This window comes from Rhinopithecus bieti, unplaced genomic scaffold (genome assembly GCF_001698545.2).
Source record: "Rhinopithecus bieti isolate Rb0 unplaced genomic scaffold, ASM169854v2 scaffold_63021, whole genome shotgun sequence".
Classification (NCBI taxonomy): domain Eukaryota; kingdom Metazoa; phylum Chordata; class Mammalia; order Primates; family Cercopithecidae; genus Rhinopithecus; species Rhinopithecus bieti.
The window spans coordinates 195,583-215,810 of NW_016823848.1; the positions used below are offsets into that span (position 1 = coordinate 195,583).

Sequence of the window (20,228 nt, forward strand, 5' to 3'; positions counted from 1 at the left end):
AAAAAAAAAAAAAAAAAAAAAAAAAAAAAAAAAAAAAAAAAAAAACAGACACAACCAAAAGTCCTTCCCAAGTTCCCACTACACTCACTCAAGTTGGTGCTCATATATTTTGCCATCACTCCTGTTACTAGGGACGAACTGTGCTCCTAGCTAAGGCTAGGAGCCTTTCCCACTGGGCAATAGATCCTATTCTTTCTTGCTTAAAAATACTCCAGCAATTCTATCCTGTCCCGATTTACCAATTTTCCTCCTTTCTACTAGACCACTTCCGTCAACTCACAAACATACTCTGATTCTTCTTACAAAAAGAAAATTAAAAATGCTAAACTCTCATACCCTCTTCTAATTTCAGCTACCACCCCATGACTTCCCTTTCTAAAAACTTCCAGTTATCTTAACCCACTCTCCTCACCTCCCATTCTCCTTGAACCTATACGGATTAGGCTTTCACTCCTAACACTCCTAAAACTGTTCGAGTTCACCAAAGACCTTCATTTACTTAAACAGTATAACACAGCTGATCATTCCCTCCCACTGAACACCTTCTTCACTTGGCTTCCAGAATAGGATTCTGTTTTTTCCTCCTGTGTCAGTGGGCATTCCTTCTCTGTCTCTGCTTATTCCTTCCCACCTCCCCAGTCTCATAATATTTGCATGCCCAGGGCTCAGTTCTTTCCATCAACACATAGTCTTCCAGCATTAAATACCACCTACATTTACAGCTCCAGTCCAGGAAGACCCTAATTCTGAACTTACATATCCAACTACCTATCCAACACCTCTACTTGGATATTAATAGGCATGTAAAAACCTAACATGCTTAAAAACCAAGGCTCACGCCTGTAATCCCAGCACTCTGGGAGACCAAGGCAGGAGGATCACCTGAGCCCAGGAGTTCAAGACCTGCCTGGGAAATACAGTGGGACCCCATCTTTACAAAAAATATAAAAAATCAGCCAGGCATAGTGGCAAACACCTGTGGTTCCAGCTACTCAAGAGGCTGCAGTGAGATGCAATCACATCGCTGTATTGTAGCCTGGGCAACAGAGCAAAACCCCACCAAGGGAGGGGAAGAGAGGGGAGGAAGAAGGAAAGGAGGAAATAAAATCAAGAGTCTATCTTTCAAGTACTCAAGTCAAAATAACTGGAGTCATCATTGGCCCCTCTCTTTATGTTACACTCTGCATTCAATCTGTCACCAAATCCAATTGGCCCTACCTTAAAATATAACTGGAACCCAATCATTTCTCACCACTTCCACTGTTAAATTTTACTTAAAATGTAACTCAATTTTTGTTAACGTATAACTAAGTATAACTAGAATCCAATCACATCTCACCATTTTCACAAAGGTCCAACATAACCATAATTATTGCAATACCACTTAACACCCTTTACTTTCAACATATCAGCCACAGTGATCTTTTTATAATCTAAGTAAAACTGTCGCTTGACTCCTCAAACCTTCCAATGGCTACCCATCTCAGTAAGATTAAAAACCTATGATAAGGCCTATAAAATCTGGCCAACCCTTGGGCTTCTGCCCTCATTTCCCTACCGTCCTTGCTCACTCGACTTCAGCCACATTAACTTCCCTCCTATTCCCCAAACACACTTTCCACCTCAGGGCCTTTCCAATTGCTTTTCACTGTGCTTAGAAGATTCTTCTCCCAGGTATCCACATGGTTTGCTCCCTCACCTTCTTCAGTTTTTTGCTCAGATGTCACCTTCTCAGTGAGGCCTTGCTTATTTAAAATGACAACTTTGGCCAGGTGCAGTGGCTCACGCCTATAATCCCAGCACTTTGGGAGGCCGAGGCAGGCGGATCATCTGAAGTCAGGAGTTCAAGACCAGCCTGGCCAACATGGTGAAACCCTGTCTCTAAAAATAAAACAAAAATTAGCTGGGTGTGGTGGCGGGTGCCTCTAATCCCAGCTACTCGGGTGGCTAAGGCAGGAGAATCGCTTGAATCAGAGAGGCTGAAGTTGCAGTGAGTCGAGATCAAGCCACTGCACTCCAGCCTGGGCAACAAGAGGACACTCCATCTCAAATAAAATAAAAGCTTCCCTCAATTCTTCATCCCTGATTTTTCTCCATCACACTCATTACTCTCTAACATATTGTTCACCTTGCTTAATTTGTGTTGTTTATTGTCTATCTCTCCCTACTTGAGTTTCATGAGAGCAGAGATTTTTATTTCTTCTATTCACAGCTGTATTCTCCAGGACAAGAACAGTGCTGGCATATGGAAGTGGCTCAAAAGGTGATTTGTTGAATGAATAAAAAAAAGAAATTCTCGGTTTGCTGCTAGAATGTCTTCAGTACTCAACACTTGCTAAGCCCCTTTTAGGGCTCAGTACCTTGGCAGGTAGAAGTATCAAGTCAGAATTTATTAATATTAAATTGAAATGCTTTGCCTTCATTTTGCTTTTGACTACTTTTATTCAAGATACTGGGTCTCATTCTCGTAACAAAATTATTTTAATTTAATACATGTTCTTAAGTTAAAAGTGAGGTTCTTCTAAGAAAACCTTAAGAAATTATCATGCAACTAGCACAGGCACAAAAACTGTGAATGTGGTATTTGACCGACTTAAGTTTAGGAACTCTCTTAGAATAGGGTTGCCAGATAAAATACAGGACACAGTTAAATATGAACTTTCAACGAGTGATTTCGTTGTTGTTTTGGTGTAAGGATGCCCCAAATATTGCACTGGACACACACTAAAAATAATTCGTTATCTTAAATTCTACTTTAACTGGATATTATTTTAAATTTTTGCTAAATATGGCAACCCTATCTAGGAGAATAAACTGCACCCGCTTGTCGCTTCAATTTCGATCTATTACAAACAGCTAATAAAATTCTTGTCCTAGCCACTAACTGCGTGGCTTTTATGCCCCAACAAATGTGTCCCTGTGGGTGGGTAATGAGGCCCGATACTCTAAAAATCAAGGAGGCAAAGATCCACAGTGCACTTTGCGAGGGGAAAGGCCCTCCTCGCAGCCCAGAGAGGCCGGCCGCATCAGACGCGGGCCATTCCGAGCCCAGCTCCTTTCCCAGCCTCTGTCACCTGCATGGCGGAGGCCAAGGCTTGGCAGTCGCTTTCCGGCCCTTACCAATGTTGCCTTCGATGGAGAGCCTTCGGGGCCCGCGTCCCGCGTGCAGGCCCCTGGAGAAGGGAACGCCCTCGAGTAGGCGCTGGGCCATGGAACTGAAGGGTGCTCGAAGCCGACTTAGAAAGAGGCAGCCCGCGGCCATCCCACCCACGATTCGCACAGCGATGACTTCCGCGGAGAGCACTTCCGCCCTAGGTACCGCCGCTCACTCGCTCCAGCGCTCCGCTGACGTAAGGCGATCGTCAGGCAGGAAGTGGGTGGGGTTGAACATGCGACGGGGTGCGCCCAAGAGACCGCTCTTCTCTCGCGATGTTTGTAAAGAAGCGTTGCGAGAAGGAAGGGTTTTACAAGGGTGCAGAATTTGCTAGTAACAGGAGTTGCGGTGCTGAGTGGCTCCTCAGTTTTTGTTCATTGGATAAATAACATTTTAGGAGACATAACTCCACAATCCAACCACCTCATTTTTGTATAACTTTAAAATAAATTTTATAACTGAAGACAAATTAAAATAGAAACTAATTTTAAGAGGGGTTTTTTCCCCGCCAGGTGCTTGTTGTCTGGTATTTAATACTGGAAGAAAATGGAAGTTTTAAAGTAGGAAAATGACTCAATCTGATGATTTACACAAATTTAACTTTTTCCTCTTCCCTGTAATTCCCTGCATAATGCTGGCATATTATTGACTAAATTAACAAATTAGATAATCAGTTACACCCCATCTCTTAGTTTGTGTCTTGAGTAAATAAATAAATGTTCGGTCAATCGATTCGCATTATAGCCAAAAATCCCTTCAGGATAAGGTGGTGGTGGCTCAGGTATGTGACTGGAAATCGTTTAAACCTGGTAAGTTGGGTTCTGTGCACGTAAGCAATGGCGGGTAGAGACTTGCCGGTGTAGAAATCCTGAGTCCTGCTGTCGGTGAAGTGTGCTGTACAGAAGGGCAGGGACCTAAGCTGCTGCCACAGGTGAGGCCGGACTGCCACACCCCGTCATCATAACAACCTCAGAACTAATGATTTACGAAATGTTGTCAAATGGTGCTTCTAGTTCCAGTCGCTTGAATCACCAGAGTCAAAACCAGGAGTCAACAGGCCAAACCGGCCTTCAGGCAGAACTCAGGTGTGGTAGGTTTTAGAAGACAAGGATCTGATGGCAAGGGGGCTGGAGAAGGACCGGGGCTGGGATACCTAAGCTGTTCCCATAGAAAGCACAGGACCTTTTTCTTATGTTGATGTGTATATAGGATGGCTGAGGTCATGTTTATATATTAAGAACATTATTATTATTATTATTATTATAATTTATTATTTTTTTTTTTTTTTTGAGACAGAGATCTCGCAATCTGTCGCCCAGAGCTGCGAAGTGCACGGGCCGGATCTCAGCTCCACTGGCCAAAGCTCCGCCTCCTGGGTTTACGCCATTCTCCTCCCTCCAGCCTCCCGAGTAAGCTGGGGACTACAGGCTGCCCGCCACCTCGGCTCACCGGCTAGTTTTTTTGTACTTTTTTAGTCGAGACGATGTTTCCCGTGTTAGCAGAAGATCTAAGTCTTGACTCTCCTGACCTCATGATCCGCCGTCTTGGACCTCCCAAAGTCGATGGGATTACAAGGCTTGCAGCCACTCGGCACGGCCCAAAGAACATTATTTTTTTAATACACCGGAATTTTGTTAGGAAATAACCAAGGGTGGGCAAAGTTAAATGGCTATGGAGCGCGCTAAAGTCCTACCCATTCCCATCTCACTCAGCAGCCACTTCAGCTAAAAAAAAAAAAAAAAAAACAAAAAATACTGCTTACATTTCTTTACTTATGTAAACTCAGACTTGGAAATATTCATCCTAAAAAGCTTGAGAGGCTCTCTGCCTCGCCAGCATCTTGCTGCCTCAGGGGCATTGTGAAAGTTAAATGAGTAAATTGTCTGCAGGCAGGCATTAATCTCCTAAAAGTTACCAGGCAGGAAAATAGGGTCTGGAGACAGGGAACCTAAGGCCCATTCAGGTTGACGTCCTAGAACTAAATCAAAAGGAAAATCCCAGCTTTCCAGCCCAAGTAACAAAAGGACCGGAAGCTAATCCCTTTGCAACCCCGGCTTTTCTGGGTGGCAGATGAAAAATTGAAAGTACCTCTGATTGGTGTCCTCAGGCAATCAATCAGGCTGGTGGCCGGCCAACTCTTTAGTTGCATAGGGTAAAACTTCGTAACTTCACTTCAGCCTCTGATTGGTCCCCTCAGAGACCAGTCAGACTGATCGCTGGCCACTACTTCATTTACATAGGGTGTACACCAAGTAACCAATGGGAAACCTCTAAGAGGTATTTAAACGCCAGAAAATTCTGTAATTGCTGCTTGCTTGGACCCCCTCTTACACTGGGGAGTGTTTTTTGGTTTGCAATAAATCTGTGCTTTGTTGCTTCATTCTTTCCTTGCTTTGTGCGTTATGTTCAATTCTTTGTTCAAAATGCCAAGAACCTGGACAACCTCTACCAGTAACAGAGCTCCTAAAAATTATTTTTAAAAATTTCATGGTGAAGTTGCCAGGCCCGGCGGCTCACGCCTGTAATCCCAGCACTTTGGGAGGCCAAGGCGGGCGGATCACGAGGTCAGCAGATCGAGACCGTCCTGGCTAATACAGTGAAACCCCGTCTCTACTAAAAAGATACCAAAAAAATTAGCCGGGCATGGTGGCGGGCACCTGTAGTCCCAGTTACTCAGGACGCTGAGGCAGGAGAATGGCGTGAACCCGGGAGGCGGAGCTTGTAGTGAGCAGTGAGCCAAGATCGTGCCACTACACTCCAGCCTGGGCGACAGAGCCAGACTGTCTCAAAAACAAACAAACAAACAAACAAACAAACTTTGGTGAAGCATAGTATGTAGTGAGGAAAAGAGGATGTGTTGTAAGTGTACAGTTCAATGAAGTTTTCACAAATGGAACAGTTCATGTTACCTGAATTCAGATCAAGAAACAGCATTATCCGCATCTCCAGAATCCCCCATGTTCGTTGCCAGTTACTATCCCTCAAAGATAACCATTAGCCTGACTTCAACAGTAGAGATTAGTTTTGCCTTTTCTTTATATAAATTATATAATAAATACTTCTTTTATTTAACATGTCTGTGAGATTCATCCAGGTTGAACATATTAGTTGTAGTTCACTCATTCTCGTTGCTATATAGTATTCCACAATGTCACTATACCATAATGAACTCTGAAGTTTCTAGATTTGAGCCATAATGAATAGAGTTGTGATAAATAGTCTTGTACATGTCTTTTGGTAAAAAGAAGTATGCATTTATCTTGGGTGTGTACCTAAGAGTGGAATTGCTGTGTGATAAGTTACATATATATGCTCAGCTTTGATACATATTCCCAGATAGTAGACAGTTCCACAGTGTTTGTTCTAGTTGACACCACCATCATCAGTGAGAGAGAGTTCTGGTTGTCCCACATTCTTACCAACAGTTGATATTGTCAGCTTTTTTTCATTTTATCCATTTTGCTGTGTGTAATTATAACTTATTGTGGTTTTAATTTACATTTTCCTGCTGGTTAATGAAGTCAAACATCTTTTCATGTGTTTATTGATCATTTCAGTATCCTCTGTTGAAGTCTTATGTCCATTTTTCTATTGGTTGTCTTTTGCTTGTCTTATTCTTCAAATATTCTGGATGAGTCCTTTGTGAATATTTTCTCTCTGTGGTTTGCGTCTTTTTTTTTTGAGACAGAGTCTTGCTCAGGCTGGAGTGCAGTGGGGCGATCTTGGCTCACGGCAACCTCCATCTCCTAGGTTCAAGCGATTCTCATGCTTCAGCCTCCTGAGTAGCTGGGATTACAGGCATGCACCATGCCTGACTAAATTTTTGTATTTTTAGTGGAGACGGGGTTTTGCTATGTTGGCCAGGCTGCTCTTGAACTCCTGGCCTCAAGTTATCCACCCACCTTGGCCTCCCAAAGTGTTGGGATTACAGGTGTGAGCCACCGCACCCAGCCTCTAAAAGCATTCAACATTTTTTTGATGTGGAGTGTAATGTAAGAAACTAAAATATTTTTTGCCTAAAATGCCTGTCAGTTACCTTAATTAATTAGTAATAATCTTTCTATCCCCCTTTACTTATTTATGCTTGTTTTGTTAAATGTTATTTTTTGGTTTTGGGTCCCAATTCCAAATTCCCAGAAGGGAGAATCTGATTTGCCCATCTGTGTTCAGGTGTCTAATCATGGTTCAATCAGCTGTGGCCAAGGAAGAGGGTGGGGGCCCCACTTTTGTGCATGAGGAAGTACAGTTAAGGCGATCATCATGAGCAAAGAAGACACCCCAAAGAGGTGCTGATCAGTTCCTTTTGGAAGCAGTAAACAGGGAGTTTTCATCCCACTTGGGTGCTAGCCAGAGACTGAAAGTAGTGGCATACCGGTAAGTAGATTTACCTCCCCCTTACTTAGGAGAATGAGGCCACTTCCTGCCCCTGGGCGATTTTCAAATATCTGCTAGAGTTGATAAGTAGGAGTTGATGTTGCCCTGCAGGAACTCTAGTCTTTCAGCATCCATTCATTCATCCAATATTTGCTGAACATCTACTGCATACCAGACACTCTGCTTAGTCCTTGAAGTGCAGCTCTGAAGGAGTTACTATTTTTTCAGTGTTTGTAAATGCTACTGTATACATAAAATACTGACCAATATTATATAAAATGTCATGCAGCCATTCAAAAAGGGAAATGAACATATAAAAATGTGGCCCAAACTTTCTTCTGCAGCCTGGAATTTTAGTCAGCTGTATCTCACCTACATTGAAGATTTTCTAATGTGCTGGATTGTGCTAAATCGATTTGGTTAAACTGGAAAGTACACTTTCAGAACGCACTACCAACAAGGCTCTGAGTTAGAGTTGGCCAAAAGAGGACCTGGGGTGAGATTTGGAAGGCAGAGTGGGAGTGTCAGCCAGTGCTCTGTGGAAATCTTCTAGTCAGATGCTATGACAGACAGAGGTGCCCGGCAGATAGGTTTCACCTAGTCTTCCACTCATTTGTGACTCCTCTCAGATTATCCCACAGTTCCTTGCAGACTTTCACTTTCCCAGCTCCTTCAGGCTTTGGATAAATCTCATTCCTGTAATAAAGCCCTTATTCCCATAATACCCATAGTGGCTCTGCTCCCCTGAATGAACTGTACTGATACACCTAATCATAAAGGGAGACATATCAAAAGGTGGTTAAGAGTATGGGCTCTGGATTCCAGTGACCTGGGGGTGAGGATTAAGAGAGAGAATCCACTTGCTACACCTGCCACACAGTTACCACCCAATAGACATTATATAACACATAATAAGTAATGACTACCTTTGTGGGCCCTCAGTGCCTGGGACATTGTTTCTCTCTCTCTCTCTGATGGGGTCTTGCTTGTTAGAGGCTGGCTTGAATTGGGTTCAAGTGATCCTCCCACCCCAGCCTCCCAAGTAGCTGGGATTACTGGAGTGAACCATCACACCTGACTTTTGTCGATCTTTAATAGACTTCCAGTTGGATTTCCACTTTCCTCAAGCCACTGTCCCTCTCTCTATCAGTGGATAACTCAACATCCACTGAAGAATCTAGGACAGCATTTTTTAAACTTGAAGTGGAGTAAGACTAGAGTAGGGGTGGAAGCATGGGGAAGGGAGGTTGCATGGGTGCCGGGGGTTGGTGGGAATGGTCTGGGCAGCCTGCCCTTCTCCACGTGGAGGTCCGGATGTCCCTCCATCGTGCAGTGTCAGTGCCCTACATCTCCTCAGATCGCTCCCACCTCCTCCTGTGCTTTCTCTTCCAGCAGCCAGAGCCTGCAGCTCTTCTTTGGAGGAGGCCTTTGCTGATACAGATGGAAAGCTTAGGGCTTCAGTCCTCCCAGGGAGCACCCTCACCAATCACTGGCAGGTGGGACTGTGAAAGCCTGGCTCCCTGGCCTCCACCAGGCTAGCCTTAGACTCCAGACCTCCCAGTGGGCGGGGCCAGGCTGAAGCTGCCCTCTCCAGGACTTTATCTGCAATTGCCCTCTTGCCAGGTTTCCTCCCCTTTCCTCTTCTGCACCCCCCCACTCTGCTTACCAGCTCTCCTCAGAGCACTTCTTTAATAAGTCATTTGCAAGGAATCCTCATTTCCGGGTCTGCTTCTGGGAAACTGGTCCTCACAGAAATCCCCTAAGTGCTTATGAAAGCCGCTCCTCCATCCCACCCCACCCCCAGAGATCGAATGCTGGGAGGGTGAAAGGAATGTCTGACATTGAGGTCTCTGCGCTTAACCGCTGGACTCCACTGTCTCCAAATGGGTGTGTCTGGGAAGCTTCATGGACCAGATGGGATCTGATAGGGGCACGAAGGCTGGGACTTTGCTAGGTGGGGAGGTGAAAGAAAGGTGCACCAGCCCAATGTGAGGATCTTGTTCTAAGGTGAACTAGCTGGGTAACCTAGTAACCAGTAACCTAACTATAAAATGGGAAATGACACTAATACCTGCCCCATAAAGTTGTGGTGAGGATTAATTGAGGAAATCCATGCAAAAATTTTAACCTGGCCTATTGAAATCACTAAATAAATGTTAGCTATTATTATCAACCCTTATTTTATCATAGTACTTTTAGGCGCTTTTGTTTCACTTTGTGTCACTGTCTTATATGCATGTGTCTATCTCTGCCTGTATGCAGTGAGACCCTAATGGGCAGGAATCATCTTCGTTGGAAATATAAATCCCTTGCCGCTTTACCTGGCAATTCCAGATGCCAAAAATTCAGTAAATACTTGTAAAATTAAACAAAATTGACCTAGAGCAGTGGGTAGGAAGGAAATTAATAAGGAGGGGAGGAAGAGGAGGAGGAATGGGAGGGGGAAGGAGAGAAAAGGTCCTTCCTAAGGATGCTACTCCTTTCTTAATTAATTTTGGGGCAAAATACAACCTGGCTGGGCATGGTGGCTCACACCTGTAATCCCAGCATTTTGGGAGGCCGAGGTGGGCAGATCACCTGAGGTTAAGAGTTCAAGACCAGACTGGCCAACATGGTGAAACCCCATCTCTACTAAAAATACAAAAATTAGCCAGGCGTGGTAGTGCATGCCTGTAATCCCAGCTACTCAGGAGGCTGAGGCGGGAGAATTGCTTGAACCCAGGAGGCAGAGGTTGCCGTGAGCCAAGATCGCACCACTATACCGGTCTGGGCAACAGAGTGAGACTCTGTCTCAAAAAAAAAAAAAAAAAAAAAAAAAAAAAAAAAAATACAGCCTAATCCTCAATAACAACCTCATAGAGATCTTAAGCCCACAGTGACCCTTCTTCACGTGAGTGACAGTAACATTGTGTGTGAACTCCTCATGTCACATCCCATAAGCCTGTGTCATGACTCTGTGTTCATGTTCCCTAGTGAACTGCCCTGGAGTACAAGGACTTACATCACTGAAAGCCTGTGTTTCTACCCCCATCCCAAGAGTCATCTAGCCTCATTCTTAGTTACATTCAAGGAAAAGAAAACAAGATGACATAGTAGAAGGAGCACTAGCTTTGCAGTCAGATACTTGAATTTTAATCTTGAATCTGTGTGATCTTCGCAAGTCCTTGACTTCTCTGAGTCTCAATTTCCTCATCTGAAATATGGGAATAATGATAGCACCTACCTTACAACATTATTGCATGGATTAAAAGTAATGTGTGAAAAGTCCTTAGCACTGTGTATGAGACATAGCCCAGGAAAAAAGAGCCCCACACAGAGAAGTAAGGCTTGTAGGTTTTAATGTTTCATTACTGGTGACAGAGTAGTCTTGAGGAGATCCTTGGAGAACCTGTTCTGACTTTAGAAGCACTTCCTGTGGACAATGGAGGGTCCTGCCTCATCATACTCGGGCTTGCTGATCCACATCTGCTGGAAGGTGGAGAGAGAGGCCAGGATAGAGCCCCCAATCCAGACTGAGTACTTCCGCTCTGGGGGAGCAATAATCTGCAAAGAACAAATGTGGTGAATCATGATCAGTCCCCAAGGGAATAAGCAGGGTGGTCCAAAAATCTGTTTATCCCAGAAAAGGGGAACCCCATGGTCAGAAAAGAACAGGAGAAATGTTGTGATAGATTAGATTTTTGCTCAAAACCTTCACTTCCCCACTCTTCCCTTAATCCCTCCTTGGGAAGAGTGCACTGCTCCCTGTGACTCTGGGCTGGGCATTGTGTTTGCTTTGACCAGTGGGATATTAGCAGACATAACACAAACAGGGGCTTGAAATATGCTTGTGTACTTGGGCATGTTCTCTTGCTCTGCCATCTTCATGAGAAGAGCTGCCCCTGGGGAGCTCTTTCAGCCTGGACCCGTTAATGAGAAATATGGACTTGACCTGAGCTGGCTGGACCTGCAGTTAATTCAGAGCCACTTACTTAGCCAAGCCTGACCTTGATCAGCTAACTCCCAGCTGATGCATAAGCAATAAATGCTCACTGTTATGTGCCCTTGAGATTCCACAGTTGTTTGTTACTTGGCAGTAGCTGACCAATACAAATATCTATAAGGGGAACCTTGTTCCGTTCTTGCCTGAAGTTTGGATGCATGGGCAGGTTGGGCTGGGCTTCCTCCATTCCTGAGTACAAACCAGTCTACCAAAACCCTGTTTTGAGCTATCTGTCATCATCCAATTATATCTCAGAAGTCCTCAAATCTATATCTACATTGTTCATGCTTTCCACTAGGAATCCTGGGCTTAGCTTTTAGAAATTCGTTGTTAGGTCAAACAACTTTGAACTCTATCTCAAAGGGGATCCAGAAGGACTATGATTCTTCAACTAATTTTCCAGTTTTTGAAGGATCTAAGAATTCAGTGCTAGAGCAAACCAGATAATAAATTGATTTGTTTTGTTGCCTTAGAATCTCTGTACATATTCCCTAAATCGCAGAGATCATGGAATTGTAGAATAAGAAGGATCTTTATAAGTTATTTTATTATCCAGGCAGACAAAAGTCACCTAAATGCTCCTTGAACGGATTATTTCAAGGACTGGGAATGCACAGCCACTAACAAGGTAACAAATTTCTCATGAGAAAACTCTGGCTTCTCTTAAGTTGATGGTCCTAAATGAGCCCCACCCCCACCCCAAATCTATTCTTTCACGTCCTTGAGACTTGCCTCATCTCCCCCAGTTCCGCTATACAAGTCCTGCTGTCCAGTTTGGATAGGTGCTCATATAAGCACAGACCTGCCTGGACATGTTTGCTTCTTCTACTTCCCCTGCTTAAAGTGTCCTTCCCCTTCTGCTTTTCTTATTTAGGTTGTCCTGGTATTGATCATGTTTACTAATTAGATCCTAAACTCCATGAAGGCTGGCACATACTGTTAAAGTCAGAGCAGTGGCTCATGAATTGGGAAATGCATCAGATCACTGGTGGTTGTTTATCAGTATAGGTGATGGGGGCAATTCAGACTTATTGGACCAGAATCTGGGAGTGAGGCCAGGCGTGGTATCCTGACACACAGTCCTGGTAAAATGCCCCTGCCCCAGGCCTGGCACGATGCTTTCCATAGGACAGGCCTCAGTAATGCACCATTCCTGTGGCTCTGGGTGAGAAGAGCCCACAAGTTCTCACCAGTTTCCTGATGGTCTGCTCCATTTCTCTGTGATGAACACCATCTGTTAGGCAGGGGGAAGGCCCGGGGCAGCCTTCCTTCATGACGGTTCTTAGAATATTGACTGAGAACACATTTCCTCACATCAGGCCTACTCCCCAGAGATCAGCTTTATTGTGAGACTTTGTAACTTTCAACCAATGTGTTATTTCTATTCCCAACTCTTTCTCTAAAACTGTTAGCAGCAAAGTTCCTAGAAGGAGCTAAAAATGTCTGTGTGACTGCTTGGAAACCAGAGGCAGGGGAGAAGCTCCCATCCTGCAGATGCCCAGGAGGTGAGAGGCTCTGTTGGGAGGCAGTATGGGGAAGGGCATGGCCAAGATGGGACAGTAGATCAGAGATGTTCAGGAATCAAGGAATGTCCCTGTTGAGTTTGAAGCAGAGCTGGCCCTATGACAAAAACATCCACTCTTTGGAACTTTCAACCTCCTCTGGAGCAATAAAGTTTAAAGATACCACAGTGTGACCTCCTTCTTTTCTTTCCTTCCATTTCTGGTCTCCTGATTATTTATTTATTTATTTTTAGAGACAGAATCTATCTGAATTTATAGTTAGAGACAGGCTGGAGTGCAGTGGCACAGTTAGAGCTCATGTGGCCTTCAGCTCCTGGGCTCAAGTGATCCTCCCACCTTGGCTTTCCAAAATGCTGGGATTACAGGTATGAGCCATTACACCTGAATAATATTCTCATCATCCCAAATTCTTTCAGCCTCTTCTTATGTGACATTCCTGTGATTATGTTTGAGATCCATGCTAAGTGGGTCTTCAGCCCATCAATGCCCAAGGAACATGATTCCCTAGGATAAAATTGGCTCTAGTCCAGGATGATACTGAACCCAGGAGACCAGCAAGTTACCAGGCCTGGCAGCCTGTCTCCGAGGAACTCCCAAGTAGGCAAGACTTTATACAAAGAACAGGATGGAGAGAACTGAGGCAAGACCCACCTTGATCTTCATGGTGCTGGGGGCCAGGGCTGTGATCTCCTTCTGCATCCTGTCAGCAATGCCAGGGTACATGGTGGTGCCCCCAGAGAGGACATTGTTGGCATATAAGTCCTTACGGATGTCAATGTCACACTTCATGATGGAATTGTAGGTTGTCTCATGAATTCCAGCGGACTCCATGCCTAATGGAGATCACAGTGTCTAGTCAACAGGCATCATTTCATAAATACGCACACCTTCAGCTCCTCAAATGACCCTTCTTCGATTGTTGCAACTACCCTAGTTCAGAACCTTAATATCTCCCAAAAGGATGATAAGATCAGACCCCCTTCCTGGTCATGGCGTTTCCTTTATTGTCCCCTGTTCTGATTGATCTTTTTTTTTTTTTTGAGACGGAGTCTCGCTCTGTCACCAGGCTGGAGTGCAGTGGCGCGATCTCAGCTCACTGCAACCTCCGATCCCTGGTTCAAGCGATTCTCCTGTCTCAGCCTCCCGAGTAGCTGGAATTACAGGCACGCACCACCATGCCTAGGTAATTTTTGTATCTTTAGTAGGGATGGGGTTTCACCATGTTGGCCAGGATAGTCTCCATCTCCTGACCTTGTGATCCATTCCTCTCGGCCTCCCAAAGTGCTAGGATTACAGGCTTGAGGCACCACGCCCAGCCTGATCTTTTACACTGTTGCCTGAGGCATATTTCTAAAGGAATACTTTTGTTATATCATCTTTCTTTTTTCATAACTTTTTGAGATATAATTCAGTCGTTTTCAGTATATCCGCAGAAGCAAACATCACCAAAATCTAATTTTAGAACATTTTTAATGCCTTCAAAAGAGACTCCCATACCTAATAGTGGTCACTCCCCATTTTCCCCTCCATCCCTGCCCCAGCCCTAGGTAACAGCGAACCCACTTTCTGTCTTTAGAGGTTTGCCTATTCTGGATGTTTCTTGTCGGTGGAATCATACACCATGTGGTCTTCTGTGTGTGGTTCCTTTCACTTAGTATTATGTTTTCAGGGTCACAGCATGGATCAATACTTCATTCCCTTTTATTGCCAAATAAGATTCCATTGCATGGATATACTCATCATGTCACCTGACAGTCCCCCATTGCCTGCAGGTTGACATCCAGCTACTGTGGCCTGGCATCACAGTCTCCTGGAGCAAAAGGTCCTGCATGCCAAACTAGCTCTTGCCATCTGCCTGGTCTCCTTGCCTCTAGTCTTTTTTTTTTTTTTTTTTTTTTCTTTTGAGACAGACTCTCACTGTGTTGCCCAGGCTGGAGTGCAGTGACACAATCACAGCTCACTGCAGCCTTGATGTCTCTGGGGCTCAAGTGATTCTCCCACCTCAGCCTCTTGAGTAGCTGGGACCACAGGCATGCACCATCATGCTCTGCTAAATTTTGTATTTTCATAGAGACAGGGTTTCGCCATGTTGCCCAGGCTGGTCTCAAACTTGCAGGCTCAAGTGATCTGCCTGCCTCGGCCTACCAAAGTGCTGGGATAACAGGTGAGTCACCGTGCCTAGCTGCCTCTAGTCTTTTTTTTTTTTTTTTTTTTTTTTTTTTTTTTTTTTTTTTTTTGAGACAGAGTCTTACTCTGTCACCCAGGCTGGAGTGCAGTGGTGCGGTCTTGGCTCACTGCAGCCTCCATCCCCCCAGTTCAAGTGATTATCCTGCCTTAGCCTCTCAAGTAGCTGGGACTACAGGCACCTGGCTAATTTTTGTATTTTTAGTAGAGATGGGGTTTCACTGTCTTGGCTAGGCTGGTCTTGAACTCCTGACCTCGTGATCCATCTGCCTCGGCCTCTCAAAGTGCTGGGATTGCAGGCGTGAGCCACTGCGCCCGGCCAAGCCTCCGGATTTTTATCCATGCAATATGATTCCACACTGTAGATAGAGGAATCTTGCTAAACTACAACCTGACCTTGCTATATTGCTGCCTACAAACTTTCTGTGTTTTAACTTCATTCTTAGTTTCATGTCATATTTCCTGTTCTGCTTTTCCTGTATCTTGATTTCCTTTCCCTTTTATTTAAAATGAGATCTTCTCTATTTTTTTAAACACACTTTTCGCCCTTCCTAGGAAAATGTGAGGTATGCATATGTAATTAACAAAGTGTCCATGACTCCTGGTGTTTCTCTCTCCATACCTCACCCACCCCTCCACCCTTCCCTCCTGAGATTGGCAGGGACTGTGGGCAGCACCTCACCGATAAAGGAAGGCTGGAAGAGGGTCTCAGGGCAGCGGAAGCGCTCATTGCCAATGGTGATAACTTGCCCATCTGGCAGCTCATAGCTCTTCTCCAGAGAAGAAGAGGAAGCTGCTGTGGCCATCTCATTCTCAAAATCCAGGGCCACATAGCACAGCTTCTCCTTGATATCTCGCACAATTTCTCTCTCAGCTGGAAGGAACAGAAATGACAGAAGGTGAATACTGACTCTGTTAGTTTGGTTGTCCCATTCTGATCTCCATGAAAACCTCCTTCTCACATCTACTTTATTCTTTTTTTTTTTTTTTTGAGACAGAGTCTCACTCTGTCACCCAGACTGAAGTGCAGTGGTGCTGTCTTGGCTCACTGCAAACTCTACCTCCTGAGTTCAAGCGATTCTCCTGCCTCAGCCTCCCGAGTAGCTGGGATTACGGGCGTGTGCCACTATGCTCAGCTAATTTTTGTGTTTTTAGTAGAGACAGGATTTCACCATGCTGGCTAGGCTGGTCTAGAACTTCTGACCTCAAGTGATCTGCCTGCCTTGGCCTCCCAAAGTACTGGGATTATAGGCGTGAGCCACCATGCCTGGCCTCACATCTACTTTAGATTCAGTCATAGGATGATGATAGACTTGCCCCGAAGAGGGTCAAGGGTCACTCCATTCAATCTTAATTCTTCTACTCCCCTTTCTAAAGAGGGAGTCTCAAGTCTTGATTCCCAAGCAGGACTTTGTATGAGATTTCTGACAAAGCCTTAGGTCTTCCTGGAGGCTTTGCAGGACACATTTCTGGTCTAGACTCAGACTTAGATGTTTGATCTTACAGAATCTAAAGAGGCTCCCACCTAAAAATGCCAGTTGCCCAGGTGGGCCACATGACACCTTCCCCTTAGCAATTCGGGCCTCACTTATTCAATTTGTCCTCAAATCAAAGGTGCCCCTCGGTAATGAAATGCATCAGCGGATCTTCACTACCATTCAGCCCTGTGAAAACTAGCCCTAGTCCTGGTGTGGACATGGACAGAGGCAGTTGGTCCCTGGGGAAGGAGGGACTGCTTCTATGACTATCTGGTCTTATCCAGAGGCCCAGCCCCAGCTTAAGGCCTCCAGGTCTATCTCAGGAGAGTTTAAAGACACAGAGCCACAGAATTCTCATTGGTTCTGAGAACTTCTGGTCCTAAACCAGTTTGGTTCTGAGCTCTAGTCAGAATCAGGAAAGGGGCTGGATACCTGTGGTATCCACAAAGGGGCTGGATACCTGTGGTCACAAAGGAATAGCCTCTCTCTGTGAGGATCTTCATGAGGTAGTCAGTGAGGTCACGGCCAGCCAGGTCCAGGCGCATGATGGCATGGGGCAGGGCATAGCCTTCATAGATGGGGACATTGTGGGTGACGCCATCACCTGAATCCAGGACAATGCCTGTGGACAGAGAGGATCAGGCTTATAAAAATCTTATTCTTGTCTTTCATCAGTCTCTTTCTAGGACTGTTACCAGTGAGATATGACTACCATATTTTCCTTTACCAGTTAAGGATATTCACCCATCACAAGAATCATCAATCATATTTTTTATTTTTTATGTATGTCACTTTTTTCCCCCCCAAATGAGACTGTAGGCCTCTGGAAGGCAAGTAAAATGTGTCCTTTTTTTTTGTATTCCTTGAAACACATCACTGGTAATGCATACTTGTCAATTTGTCATTAAGTCTGCCCTGCATGTTCTTTTTTTTTTTTCGAGACAGAGTTTTGCTCTTGTTGTCCAGGCTGGAGTGTAATGGCACAGTCTCGGCTCACTGCAACCTCCATCTCCCGCGTTCAAGCGATTCCCCTGCCTCAGCCTCCTGAGTAGCTGGGATTACAGGTGCCTGCCACCACGCCTAGCTAATTTTTGTGTTTTTAGTAGATGCAGGGTGTCACTATGGCCAGGCTGGTCTCGAACTCCTGACCTCAGGCAATCCACCTGCCTCGGCCTCCCAAAGTGCTGGGATTACAGGCGTGAGCCACTGCGTCCAGCCTCATATTTCTTAATTTAACAGCCATGTCATAACTGATGAGAAAGCATTACAATATCATGGCTATTATTTAATATTGTCCAGGATGTCCTAGCCAATTGCTGTGAAACAGAAAATAGAAATAAGAGGTATGACTACCAAAGGGAAACAAAATTGTCATTGTTTGCAGATAATGTGATTTTATATAGAAGACCCAACAGAATCAATTAAGAAACCATTAGACCCAGTTAGATGGTTCAGTAAGGGCCAGATGCAAAATAAATGTCCAGAAACCAGTAATTTACTCTTGTATAAGGATCTGAATCATGGCATATTTTATAATAAAAACGAGAGGCAACCTAAAGCTCCAGCAATAGAGAAGTGGTAAAATAAGTAAATAATGAAACCATCATACAATGACTACCACGTGGCCATTAAACATGATGTTTGCAACAAAACAAAGTGCAAGGTCGGGCACGGTGGCTCACGCCTGTAATCCCAGCACTTTTGGAGGCCGAGGCAGGCAGATCACTTCAGGTCAGGAGTTCAAGACCAGCCTGGCCAACATGGTGAAACCCCGTCACTACTAAAAATACAAAAATTAGCCGGGTGCAGAGGCTCATGCATGTAATCCCAGCTATTCGGGAGGCTGAGGCAGGAGAATCACTTGAACCCGGGAGGTGGAGGTTGTGGTGCACCAAGATCACGTCATTGCACTCTAGTCTTGGCAACAGAGCGAAACTCCATCTCAAAACAAAACAAAACAAAATGCAAAGTGCAGGATATGAAACTGTATATGCCATGCATTTCTCCATCATTGTCCTTATCACGTGCATTGAAATTATCTTTTGCTTTTGTCTATCTCCCACTAAACTGTTAGCTCCATAATGACAAAGTCTGTCTTATTTGTCAGTGTATACCCATGGCCTGGTACTATGTGTGGCACATTGTAGGGAGTAATGGAAAATATATGATGGATGAATGAATGGATAAGTCAGTGAATAAATGATGAATGAATGTTTAAACAAATGTTTATGGAAGCTGTCAAGTCCCTATTAAAAACCATTTTATTTTGAGATTTCCTCTGTTACCCTGAGCATACTTCTATACCAAGGCCACATATAGTCATGTCCACATAGTGACATTTTGGTTAACTTCAGACCACATACACAATGGTGGTGCCATAATATAACAAGGAAGCTGAAAAATTCTTATTGCCTAGTGACATCATAGCTGACATCACGTCATAGGGCAATGCTTTACTCACGTGTCTGTGGTGATGTTGGTATAAACAAACCTACTGTGCTGCCAGCTGTATAAAAGTACAGCACATACATTATGATAATGATAATAAACGACTATGGTACTAGTACCAGCTCATGTATTTCTTATACTATCTTTTTTTTTTTTTTCTTGAGATAAAGTCTCACTCTGTCGCCCAGGCTGGAGTGCAGTGGCGAGATCTCAGCTCACTATAGCCTCTGCTTCCTGGGCTCAAGCAGTTCTCCAGCTTCAGCCTCACAAGTAGCTGGTACTACAGGCGTGAGTTACCAACGCCCGGCTAACTTTTTGTATTTTTTGTAGAGATGGGGTCTAGCCATGTTGCCCAGGCTGGTCTTGAACTCCTGAGCTCAAAGAGATCCACCCACCTCGGCCTCCCAAAGTGCTGGGATTACAGGCATGAGCCATTGTGCCCAGCCTCTTATACTATGTTTTTAATCATGGTGTACTCCTTCTACTTATTAAAAAAAAGGTTGACTGTAAAAAAGCCTTAGGCAGGTCCTTCCGGAGATATTCCAGAAGGAGGCATTGTTATCATAGGAGATGACCACTCCATGCATGTTATTAACCCCGAAAACCTTCCAGTGGGGCAAGATGCGGAGATGAAATACAGTGGCATTGATGATCCTGAACCTGTGTAGGCCAAGGCTAATGTGTATATTTTAGTTTTTATCAAAAAACCTCTGAAAGTAAAAAAATAAATAAATATATTTAATAGAAAAAAGCTTGTAGAATAAAGAATATAAATAAAGAAAATATTTTTGGCTGAGGGTGATGGTTCATGCCTGTAATCCTGGAACTTTGGGAGGCTGAGGTAGGCAGATCACTTGAGGTCAGGAGTTCGAGACCAGCCTGGCCAACATGGTGAAACCCCATCTTTACTAAAAAAAAGAAAATACAAAAATTAGCCAGGCATGGTGGCACACTCCTGTAGTCCTAGCTACTTGGGAGTTTGAGGCACAAGAATCACTTGCACCTAGGAGGCAGAGGTTGCAGTGAGCTGAGATTGCACCACTGCACTCCAGCCTGGGTGACAGAACGAGACTTCATCTCAAAAA

The 20,228-nt window shown here is 44.5% G+C and overlaps 2 protein-coding genes across 8 annotated transcripts in view; both read right to left on the minus strand.

The window, feature by feature from the left end:
- Positions 1–3,541, minus strand: part of DGUOK (deoxyguanosine kinase) — a 39,090-nt gene extending 35,549 nt beyond the window's left edge. For 2 of the 7 annotated variants that reach the window (XM_017861852.1, XM_017861851.1), the window contains exon 1: positions 3,121–3,541. Coding sequence is in view for 5 of the 7 variants with exons in the window: in XM_017861847.1 (XP_017717336.1) it covers positions 3,121–3,262 (142 nt within the window). In the remaining 2 variants the exon portion in view is untranslated. The remainder of the gene's footprint in view (positions 1–3,120) is intronic. The other 5 variants (XM_017861850.1, XM_017861849.1, XM_017861847.1 and 2 more) reach the window with 4 other exon arrangements.
- Positions 3,542–10,849: 7,308 nt separating this feature from the next.
- The window catches only part of ACTG2 (actin gamma 2, smooth muscle), a 27,333-nt gene continuing 17,954 nt past the window's right edge, over positions 10,850–20,228 (minus strand). Inside the window, exons 6-9 of the mRNA XM_017861853.1 lie at positions 17,156–17,317; positions 15,900–16,091; positions 13,685–13,866; positions 10,850–11,071 (exon numbers count right to left, since the gene is read on the minus strand). Coding sequence (XP_017717342.1) covers positions 10,928–11,071; positions 13,685–13,866; positions 15,900–16,091; positions 17,156–17,317 — 680 coding nt within the window. The 3' untranslated portion in view covers positions 10,850–10,927. The remainder of the gene's footprint in view (positions 11,072–13,684; positions 13,867–15,899; positions 16,092–17,155; positions 17,318–20,228) is intronic.